Source organism: Mixophyes fleayi, chromosome 8 (genome assembly GCF_038048845.1).
Source record: "Mixophyes fleayi isolate aMixFle1 chromosome 8, aMixFle1.hap1, whole genome shotgun sequence".
NCBI classification, from domain to species: domain Eukaryota; kingdom Metazoa; phylum Chordata; class Amphibia; order Anura; family Limnodynastidae; genus Mixophyes; species Mixophyes fleayi.
Window position 1 is genome coordinate 101,719,958 of NC_134409.1, and position 12,584 is coordinate 101,732,541.

General features: G+C 38.6%; 1 protein-coding gene across 1 annotated transcript in view; it reads right to left on the minus strand.

Moving 5' to 3' along the window:
* CACNA1I (calcium voltage-gated channel subunit alpha1 I) overlaps nt 1-12,584 on the minus strand; it is a 565,240-nt gene that overhangs the window by 163,341 nt on the left and 389,315 nt on the right. The window contains exons 9-10 of the mRNA XM_075183011.1: nt 10,692-10,998; nt 8,415-8,800 (exon numbers count right to left, since the gene is read on the minus strand). Coding sequence (XP_075039112.1) covers nt 8,415-8,800; nt 10,692-10,998 — 693 coding nt within the window. The remainder of the gene's footprint in view (nt 1-8,414; nt 8,801-10,691; nt 10,999-12,584) is intronic.

Sequence of the window (12,584 nt, forward strand, 5' to 3'; positions counted from 1 at the left end):
CAAAAGTTTTGTGTTCTTTCCCAGCATGCAGTATGCAAATAGCACCTGTGCACAGTCACTCTAGAGAGTTAGGACATCAATACAAATATTTAGATGTTTTCAAACTTTAGTGTCTTTGTTTTAAGGCAAATATAGCCGAATCAGCAGTGCATTTTCACTTTTTTCCAGATTTTTCTCCACTCGGCCACAAGCGTGGCCCACTGCTGGGGGTATTGCCAGAGGAAGAGTTGGGGCACAACAAATATGCAACACGTGGTAATAATATTATTCCCATGCAAATATAAAATATATAAATTCAGTGGTACATGGCGCAAAAAAAACTCAGTACTCTAGCAGTCTCCATAATAACTCTGATCCACAAGAACTACAAATATGATACAAAAGAAAACAAAATGAAATATAGGAACAGAGCTCACAACTGAGAAACTTACACACTCCTATACAAAACTATTACATACATGGTCATAACTCAGAAACCATTTCAATCCTTGTGGTTCCCTCCTAACAATTGGATGTATCACATGAATGTCTGTATATGAAATTCACTCATTTTTAAAAGATGTCCCAATATATAGTTTATAGTCAAGCCTTGACTATTTGTAATCGAAACATGTTGGAGGCTGGGGGCACACACCTGTCTTTGGGACTACTCCCCTCCCCGAGGTCCGTGTATATGGAGGGAAATTCAATACACGCTGTTTTACATCGGGTTAAGGGGCCATCCAAAATATAAGATGTGTGGATAATGTTTCATTTTGTTTTTATTCTCCAATGCTGAAAGATTGACATTAACTTGGCCAAAAGTTGATTTGTATCTTAGCATTTTTGTTTGCATATTCTCTTATTGTCTGATTACAGCAATTGCAGTTATATAAGGTTACATATTTACATATAAAAAACACTTTATAGCTCAAAACTATATTTAAACAAGACAAAAATGGGAATGCATATTCATAGCACACAAGCAAAACATTACTCATTTTACAATACAATGCAATTAAAATTAGGTCACAAACTGACACTGAGAGTTGCTGAACTGAAGTGCTGACAAGTCCTTTATTAGGATTTGACTGCTAAATGGAAAAATAATGCAGCATAGAAATTCATTAACCTATGATGTAATGGCGGCACAGGGATAATTCTGATAAAACTGTATTATATTCTGTAATGTATGGAAGAGTAATAAATGTATTATAGAGCAACAATAAGTCAATAACCAGGCAAGTTTCATTTTGTAGGCCATGCAATAAACATGCCATACTTGTTAACTATGATTACAAACAGGTGCAAACTGAAAGCAGGAAGAAAGTGTAGTCGATAGACCCCCAAAATATATAGAGAAACTGGAGTCCAAATAAATGTATTGCAGGGAAAAGGCTTAGGCCTTGCTGCTCTTACTGATTACTGTAGCTGGTTCTTTTTAAAGCAGGTAGGTTCAGCAGGCTGCATCCTAGATCCTGACTGAAAACCAGCTCAATGGATGAATTCAGTTGTAAGTGTGTTTTTATACATGACCTAAGGACCCCTTTGACAGTGCCAGAAGCTGCAGGTGCAGTGACAGCTGGAACTTAAAGGGGGAGACTGAAAGCTGATGCACATGATGATGCATTGACATCACAAATCTCTCAGATTGTCCAAACTATAATCCTGGCTGCAGTCTCTGTGGAATGGGCCACAAACCTCAGATCACCAAACAGTAAGGGTTTCATTTTGCGGAGTTTTGCAGTAATGGTCACATAATGTATGTGTGTAGGGTTCTCTATGCAATGTCACATTACAATCAATGTGCATGAACATCATCACGATACCGTGGCGCCCACAGGCTATTTACCCTGGCCAGATGGCAGACAGTGCACCCAGGATTACCCGGGAAATACTAACGCACCAGCTTAGCTCTTACCGCCATCCTTAGTAATGTGGACATGGGAACGAATGTATATCACCAAGCAACTATTCAGATAACAAAATGCATAGCTTATTCATAAAAAGCACCACAGATAACAATTGCAGCTATTTTAAGACAGGGTTAACATATCTTACTGCAGTATATATAATACACAAGGGATCAATATACATCAATGTCTTTTAAGGACTAAACCTGGGTATCTGATGCAGAATGATACTGGGCTGCAGAATATTCTATCTTGATGCTTCCAGCAAGGCAGCAGGCTCGCTTCACTGTGAACCCACTTTCAGTGGATCGACCAATCTACAAGTCCAATGAAAGAATACCCAGAAAAAGGAAGAGGATTTGCTAATCCTTGTATTTCTTCTGCTGCACTCTAATCTTCAGTCAACCCAGCGGGAGCCATAACCCCTTGCTAGTCCTGACTTTCAGCTCATTATCATTGTCTCCTTCCCAATCTCTATCAGCGTTTTATTACCTGTATCCTGGTACCAACCTCCAGAGCAGTACTTAGTATCTAAGCTCCTTATCTCTCTGGGCTAATATCTGTCTCCTCTCCATTACTGGATTGGCAACTCTTATCTCCCAAGGGTTTGACAGTAAGTGAGGTAATACTCTTCTCCGTTGAGGACTTCATGCCTGCAACAGCTCCACACTCTCTGGAGAGCACCATGGAAATGTTAGGCTCACACAATAGGTATTCCTGTAAGGAGCCTATTTAGTGGGTGATGGGATTAGCAAGGCATTGTTACAAATGTTTAACCCCTTTGCTGTTAATCTGCAGAGGATTCCTCTCTGGATAACCGACACTTCCTTCAGAGTCTAGCCAGTCATCTAGAAGCCTAACCTGGCAATCAATAGCGGCTTGAGCTGGCACATAGCACTTCTCCGTAATAGGCTTTACTTAGCTCCATCTTAACAGGATCAGACCTTCCCAGTGTGGCCATAGTTCTTGCAGACCTGATACTTGTGTCATCATAGAATATGGTTAGAATATACATTATAACATAATAAATACAGTGGGAAATATATATCTGAAGGAGAGAGCTTCCCGAAGTGATTAACTTATATTGACCAGGCCAGTATCCACCTCTTCTGCAACAAAAAACATAAAAAGTATATTGATTGTCCCGATTTGGAGTGGGCCCGGAATTTATAAAATGGGTTAAACTTTTGTATTCACATCCAGTGGCGCGGGTCTGTGTCAATGGGCATCTTTCTCAACAATTTCAATTAGAGCGGGGTACTAGACAGGGATGCCCGTTGTCTCCAGCCCTGTTTGCATTAGCAATAGAGCCACTGGCCTGTAAGATCCGGCATGATAGAGAAATTGTGGGACTTAGATCAGAGCACAGAGAGGATAAGGTGGCATTATATGCAGATGATATGCTGTTGTTCCTTTCAGATCACGACACTTCCCTAAAACATTTGCTGCGGGTGGTTGATGGATTTGGGTTTTTTTACGGCCTAAAAATTAATTGGGATAAATCTAGCATGTTCCCTCTGGGATGGGAGTGTCCCGTGACAATGCCAGAAGGCTTACAGTTAAAATGGGCATCGAAATTCAAATACTTGGGAATATGGATCTCTAATACCCCCGCTGAATATGTAGAACTTAATTTGCGGCCCCAAATCAAATACATTAAAGAAAAAACTCATGTATGGAAGAAGCTCCCACTTTCTGTCTCCGGTAGGATAAATTTAATTAAGATGATGGTGCAGCCAAAGTTTTTATATATACTCCAGCAGTCACCTGTATATATTCCACCCTCCATTTTCCGATGCATTGATAGCTATTTGATTTCATTGGTTTGGGGAGGGGGAAAGGCTAAGGTCAAGCTCAGCTCGCTGTATAGATCCAGATCTTCTGGTGGATTTGCACTTCCTAACTTGAAATTATATTATTTTGCCTCTCAATTGGTCCACCTTAAGGCATGGGTTTCGGACCCCGATTACCATGAGCTACATTGGGTGTTGGTACACCAATTTAATTCTAATCACACTCCCTTACAGTCACTGCTGGTGGGACGGCTTGGTATGCGGGCTCCTCCGCTCCTGATTCAGGCAGTTAAGATTTGGACAATCTGTAATAAAATAATGAAACAAACTGACATTGATCCATATACTCCTATCTGGGGGGCAAAGAAATTTGAGAAGTTGAATACAGTGAAGAGGGCCAGGGAGTGGTCTCGGTTGGGTGTGGTGTCGGTAGGTCAGCTTTATGATACAAATGTACTTAAATCCTTCGAACAGTTGGTTGGGGAATTCTCTGTACCCAGAACAATGTTTTATTCTTACCTTCAGTTACGACATGCCCTAAACACACAATTTAAAGGGGAGACTTTGGTGTTTGGGGTGGATCCACTGAGGAAACAATTACAGGCCTTGGGTTATAGGGGTCTGATCTCTCGAATGTATTCATGTCTTCTGTATGAATCCACTGCAGATGATTTGGATGGTTTGAGGAATCAGTGGAAAATAGATATTGGCCCTTTATCAGATAAGGAGTGGGAAATGGTTACAGACAGTACTAAAGGTTATACTTCATCATTAAAATTTCAACAAATACAGGTGTTTATCTTACACAGGGCCTACTTTACCCCTATTAGATTGGCAAAATTTCGCCCGGATGCTACCCCTAACTGTCCGAAATGCAATTCGATCAATGCTAACTTTTGGCACCTTCTATGGGAGTGTTCATGTATACAAATATTCTGGCGAAGGATCAGGAGATGTATTCAGGTTACTGGAATTGAAGTGTCTCTTAGTTCACCGGCCACTTGTCTCTTTAGGCTCCGATTGAAGGGGAAAGTTAATAAACTGACAAAAATGTACATTTCACAGTTATTGATGTTGGCTAAGGTCTGTATAGCGAGGCTGTGGTTGGCCCCGATGAGTCCCACGGTTAAAAATTGGAAGGCACTGATCAATACCACCATAAGGCACGAGAGATTTGTTTATACTAGCAGACAGGCTCTGAAGGAATTTGAGAATATATGGTACAGATGGTTAGAGTCTCCATTCTATCCTGTGTCATCTAGTACAGATGCTCTATCTATTTAAATGTATGGCTACCGCAGTTCTTATAATAAGTATCTGAGTCCATGTAATAAACCCTGCATGTGTAACATACTTATGTATAAGCATTTACGATGTATGATCCTGAATGAATATAGCACATTTATTATTATTATGCTTTAATGTAATCTTGTAAATTCCGTCATTTAATTCCGATATGTATGCGATTGTTTTTCTTTTCTTTTTGTTGTTTAGTATGTTTATATCTTAAAAAATTTCAATAAAAATACTGGATTTAAAAAAAACATAAAAAGTATATTGTTTGCAGACCACACTTTGTGAGAAACGAATCACAGCAATGGTAATGTCAAATTAACCCTTCATTGCAAATTAACCCCTCACTACAGCTTGCACAATGTATGTGAGGTATTGCTCGCAGCATAATCAATGTGTGTGGGCACTATGCTGCTGGTATACCATGTGTGGGGCACTACTGATGGCATGTTGTATGTGTGGCACGACTGGTGGTGGAACCATATGTATTGGGCACTGCTGCTGGCAAAATGTCTGTGTAGTTCAATAGACTAAAGCAATAGGTAATCAATAGTGCACAATATAACTATAAGGGATACTCCCCCTTGTCCCAATTAAAAATTCTCCCAAGTAACTTGATAATAATAAAATTGAGATAAAATGTGTTACCCTTTAGGTTATACTTAAAACTAGAATCCACTTTATATACTGTTCCTAGTCCTATATTTTTATATTCTAAATTCAATCCAGGACACATTTTTAATTTGAGACTTCAATTAGCCTATGTTGTATGAGACAGACATTATCTCAAACATTATAAATAAAACATAATAATGCAGAATCCGTTCTAGATTATACAGTTTAAGGGCTCAGATGAAACCACTCTTAAACATGTCAATTCTCATTTATTTTGTGTTTCTAAACAAATCACAGACCTGAGGTGCAGCTGTTGCCAGAAATATAACAAGTTGATGAATCTATATAAATGCACCATGGACATATATAATTATGTTTGTTAATGTGTTTCCCTAATCATAGTATAGAAAGTGGAAAGAATACTCTGGGATCTAAAAATATATATGTAAACAGTTGCTAAGGACAAACATCTCTGAATATTCAATTGTGGTGTTAATTTTACAAGCAGCTGCTGTCCATGGTACTAGAAGTAGACACTGCCGGGTCTTCTTATGAACTCCAATAACTGGCTATTGACGAACAAGCAAACTGGAACAGATCTATAGCCTAATGGACTATACGGTTTAGACAAAGTAAGAGAGACCAACTAAGATATTTTTAATAGTCCTGCTAATCCAGCTATGTTAATCAAAAGTGTTAGTGACACCTAAGACCTATAATGAATATGATTGAAATTATTATTACTATTGTTGATTTCTAGGGCGCCACAAAATTCTGCAATGCCAGGCAACTGGGAAATAATCAAAACATACAGAATAATACAAAGATGTACTGGGCGGAAGAGGTTGCTAAAGAATGGCAAGACAAGAATGAAAACATGGCCCACATACCAGGCAGGTAGCTGGATTTAAATAAAATGTTAAATATAATAGCAGTGATGTAATAATTTGTTGGTATAGTAATAAGGATTAAGTACTCTCAAAGCCCATCATACATTTGAATATAGTGTAAAGCATAATGAAATCTGTAAAAGTATTTATACATTGACACAAGAGGCAAGGATGTGATCAAGTGAGTGTTTCTCATGGAGCCCCCTCTATAGCATATCCTCTTACCTAACTGAAACACAACTTATGCATATTCTTGGTGACTGGCTTGCATACACACACAGCACCATCATCCTTCCACAGTCACGTAAAATCAGGTCAACAACAGGGTGGTCCAGAAAGCAAATTGTCCTGATATGCAACATCATATTTATGTTACTGAAGTAGCAAATACAAACAAATAAGTACTTCTGATCATAGAAATATGGAATCATTGAACACTGGTGCTTTAAGCCGAAAACACCTGGACCTTGACATTATACCTGGTTAAAATATAACTGTATAACTAATAAAAATATATTACAATAAAATACAGTTAAAATAATATAAGGTTTTTGAACTAAAAGTAGATATTTAGAAAAACACAAGACAAACAATACGATACAGTTTATTGTGCTTTGTGTCCTCCCCTATTTACACACAAGAGAACCTACTAGAGTAGTACGAGCTACTACCCACTACACAAAAATATATCCTCTGCGCAAATATATTTCCCGATGTTCATGTAGTAGCAATGTCTCCATGTTTAACAATTACTTTCATGTACAGGGTCAGCCTATATATAATGCAGTTAAGAACCTTCATTTTACTTTTAGTAAAGTCTTAGCCCATTGTTCATGGCCCACAACAGTTTAAGACTAAACTTGGCCATAGACTAAAGGAAGCTGTGGGGCAAATCCATAGTCTGCTTTTACAAACAATGAATCTATGAGGATGAAGCATTATTCTGACAGTGAATATATAGCAGTTTATATAATATACACTAAACAGTGAATAAATGTTGCTGCTCTTGTCGAACATGCTACAAAAGAAGCGTCAACCTTCTTCTAAAGTATCCCCAACATTAAATGTTTCCAGGATTTTGTTTGACATTTGGCTTAATGAGCAAATAAATTATGGCCTGTAATAGTTGTGACACCTGGCTGTCAAGTGTCAGACTGGACCTCCCAGTTCCATTCCAGGAGTGACAGTGAATCAATGTGCAGCTTTCACTTAAACAGCTTTTTCCCTCAAACCCGAGGAAAAAAAGTATTTTCCGAAAGCTTAACCCCTCCTGCATTCTGCCGTGAGACGGAAATTAACCAGGGTGAAATACATTGTACTTATTTTCAAACACAAAACCGTGTACTATGTGCAGCATAAATAATATCATACTGAGACAATAATGTAGCGAGCACAAAAGAAATTATAGTTCCAATGTTTGTCATAATCTTCACACCAACAAATGGTGAGTCATACAATGAGCTCCAATATAAATATAATGGTTATGCACAATTTTCTTACCTAGCATCGATACTATGAAGGAAGCAAATGATCATTTAGCTGAAGTCTCTCTTGATCCTACAGAACAATCTGCAGCTGACTTGTACATCCTGCAGCTCTCTATATTACAACTCCCACTATGAGGGGAACTAGTAATAGTTCAACAGAACCTAGAGACTCTTTAAAATGCCAGAGGACACTATGGTGCGTAAACACGGATGTAAATTAGAGGAGCCACCTGTTTACAGAGACCAACAGATCTCTGTCATAAGTGGCACTTAATTGCTTTGGTAATTGAATTAAGAAGCAAATGCTATGCAACTTGTCCCTCCTGCACCCTTGCCCCCCCCCCCCCCCACTTATATACATGACCTTTTAAATCTGTGTAACACATAATTAAATTGCAATTTACTTTATTCAAGTAGACATGGAGGCAAGTGTGTGTGACTCACCTGTTCGTGGTGCTCGATACCCATACTGATTGTGTTCACAAGAATAGCTATCATGATTCCACGGTTGAAATACTTGCTGTCCACTATACCTCTCAGTTTAACACGGATTTGTACACAGACATTTTCACAAACTCCTTCGTCGCCATCTTCCTCTCCCTCTTTGTCAAGCTCAGATGTGCTGTCACCACTTCCTTTATCGCTGGCCTGTCCTTGTGTCTCCTCTTGACTGGACTTGGTGCTGTCCGGAGCAGAAGACTTTCGTCCATCGTCCCATTTAACTTTGGTACATTGAGGGCAGTTTGAAAGGTCAGATGTCAGTGTCATTGCAATGGGCTGTACAATAGCATGAGGAGTATAATCCAATTGGTTGTGCTTCTGACATACCCCTAAGAAAAATAGGAGATAGAAATGTGTGAGCTGGATATAGTACTTTAGTTGTTTATATGTATATTCCTTAGTCACTTGTACCTGGTGATGCACATTTTTATTTATATATAAAGTATCCCTTAAATACACCATGATGTATCAATGTAACTATTTTGGTAGACTTTAATTATTGCATGTGTTAGTACCAATACTGTTACTTTTCCCTGTATTTAGACAGATTTTGTAAACATGTCCTTCTGTTTGGGCTTTTAGACTGGTAACAAACCTATTTGCACATCTGGAAGTTATGGAGAAACAACCCTTATTCCTGAATAAGAGCATCTGACTGCAGTATAAGGGAGTATCTTGCAATATTGTGTTGCATGGTAATACACTGTTAGTGGTTTAAATGGAATAAATGGTTTAAATGGAATTAAAATAGTCATATGTGATATCCACTCCAATGAGTATATTTACTAAACTGCTTAAATAAAAGTGGAGATGCTGCCTATAGCAACCAATCAGATTCTAGTTATCATTTATTTAGTGCATTCTATAAAATGACAACTAGAATCTGACTGGTTGCTATAGGCAACATCTCCACTTTTTCAGTCCCGCAGTTTAGTAAATATACAAGTAAATATTTTTTTTAAGTTCATTCACACATGATCATCCAATGAAGTAGCACATTCTTTAAGGAGCATTTTGCAGTTTAAATTTTCACAGACACAAAACCAGTAACCAAAAGTGTTTTAGTATGTACAGCAATTGTCATGCTCCCACATATACACAGCAACCCTTTCACATCAAGGACACATCAAGGTCATGCTTGCGGCAATGTGATTGAATGTGGAAAATCTGGGACTCTTTACAATTTTTTTTAATATGTATTGGCTTGCCAAACATCCTGTCTACCCCTAACTTTTTTTAGGATTTTTAGGATTTAGAATTATTTAAACTCCGTTTTTCACCAATTGTTTATTTCACTGTTTCCAGCGGAGAATACATAAAACTCACTACTCAAAGTTAGAGATGTTCAGTGACCCCCGTGTTCTGGTTTTGGTTTTGGATATGGATAAACTTTGTGTTTTGGTTTTGGCAAAACTGCCCTTGCGTGTTTTGGTTTTGGATCCCAATTTTTTCTAAAGTCCCTATTTTTATTTTTTTCCCCTACACTTTCAAACAAAGACTGCAGATTTAGAAGACCAAGCCTGCCAGACCTATAAGTTCTTTTTCAGCAATGACAAAAAGCAATGGAGCAATGGAGCAATGGAGCTCTCCTGAATGTCACTGGAGGCTTTGAATAACACTGTTACCCCTCCTCTTTCTTTTCTACCTATGATGCTGCCCAACTGCACTAGAGACTGCCAAGAACTGTGCTACCCCTTCTGTGTCCCTCTGTGAAATGGCGCTGGATCGCCCTGGAGGCGGGTACTTATAGAGTCCAAAGCTTCCGAGATCCGACGACGTAAAGATGACCTTTGCCTCATTTTCAATTACAAGGGAGCACGAAAGCCTATCTGCTAAGTTCGGGTGTGTTTGGTTCTCGGGGAACCGAGCCTGAGCATCTCTACTCAAAGTAACTGAATTTATGTTGATGGGGTCAAAATGTTTCTTAAATGATTACAGTTTTCCATAAACAAACATATCAAACAACAGCACTAACATAAGGCTTCAGAAAGTGAACATTGCTTTGGCCGGTAGCCTCCCCCAAAATTGGCTATAATAAAAATGGCTATACTAAAGTCATTTCAGATATGTAAAAACATGATAAATTGGAAAGTGATATCATTATATGTTAAGAGATTCCCAATATACGGCAGCTTTACTAAAGTATGGTGTGAAAATATTTGTAAAGTGACTCTAGGAAAGCTTATAGCAATTCTCCTGCATGTCTCACTAGATTCTTACACAAGTGATGCTGTTCTTTGCCATTGATCCCCAGCTTAGCATTGTTGAGCTCAAAACGACTCTGCCGTCGGCTCTGAAGGCTGGTGTAAAGCCCGACTGTACGGCGCTTGGCCTTTCGAAGGATGTGGCACACGTATTGAAAGATCTCCTCATAACAGTCTCCAGGCTCAGCATAACTAGCGACTGTACTAGAAGATAAATACAAAGCCCTCTGCTCCTGCATCAGCTGGTGTTCCCTTTGCTTGGTCTCAGAGAACTGAGTGGCAATAACAACCAGGCACAAATTGATCATGAAGAACGATCCAACCTACAGCAAACAGAAAAACGAGATTACAATAGTCCTCTGAAACCTAGGAATACAGCAGGCATATTCATAGCTCAGCATGCATTTTAAAGCTCTTCCAACTCGAGGGAAGGGATAGATTAATTGCTTTTCTTGCAGAAACAATGAAAATAGTTACTGCATATTACATAGAGCAGGTGCTTTTTAATTGTTGAACCACGTAGAAACTGTTGTCTCACCCTGTAAGCACCGATCATGGCAGCAGTTAGTGTAATTAATCTTCAGCACATTTAACTGTTGCCTGCTGCTATATGTAAGTGAAGGAAATGCACATTCACTTGCATGGTGGATTTTATTTTTTTAAATAAAGTAAAACTAAAAATTGGGTGTCCCTTTTGACATCTGCTCTTTACAATCGATAAAATCTGTCTATAAAATAGTCTGTTTCTATTAACCTATAAATGGATCAAGTTAAATAAGCATTCTACGTAAAAAAGTGTCAACATCAAAAACAGGAAAACTGTGTTACATAGAAGCCTTTTGAATGTTCTTGGTTAATAGCCTAACCTCCAGTCAAATAGTATATACAGAGAAAAACCCTCTGATAGGATGATTCATCTGAAGGTTGCGACATTAACAGAATGCATTGCTGTATGTACAGTGCTCATTTAGGCCTCATACATACTAGCATCAAACTACAAACATGTTTAAAATAGTACAACACAAGTTAACGGGGATAAAATTGGAACCCATTGTTTTCAATGTCACCCTACCCACTTGCATTTGTACTTGCATTTGGGATTATTGCCTCTTCAGTACAGCGCTACGTTGCAGACGTGCCTGCTCTATTTCTTGCACAATGCTCAAGTAGCATAAATGGAGGTCACTGGAGGGTCTTCTGTTAACCTCCCGAAAAGCAAGAACAGCCGCTCGTTAGCTGCTGCATGTCAAATTGTTTGCATTTGACATGTGGTGTCACTGTCCATAAGGAGTTACAGATAGGAGTAAGAGGAATAATAAACAATAGGTGACAGTTATATAAAAATACTTTGGGGAGAATTCACTTGACAGCGTCACTCGTGAGAATAACGCAGCCTGCGCACTATTACCGCTAGAACGGTAATTTTAATGTGGATTTCAACTCACAACTCTCAGAGCAGCGAGCAAATATCAGCTTGGAAATTACCGTACTAACATTACCGTAGTTATGGTAATAGTGCGCAGGCCACGTTATTCTCACGAGTAACACTGTCAATTAAATTCCCCCTTTAAAGTTGAATAATATGTATCAAAAAAGTTTTTACATCTTAGGTTTAAAGCATAAATTTGCATTAAAAAATAATTGATATTTATCTGCTTTTGTAAGGATATTATCCATCCCAATACAGCACTATGGCAATTGTATCTCCATCTTGGTGTGTGGTAGAAACCACAGCCCAATGAATTGTGACAGTCAGCTATTTGACCTCTCTTCCTCTCATTAGTGTGGGTCTGCTTGCCGGCTCTGCAGAGTCAAACTGGTAGGAAGCTAAATAACAGGTAACTAAAACAGTTACAATATAGTGATATTCGCCTCTGAAGAAACACACAGCATGAGTGGAACACAGTGG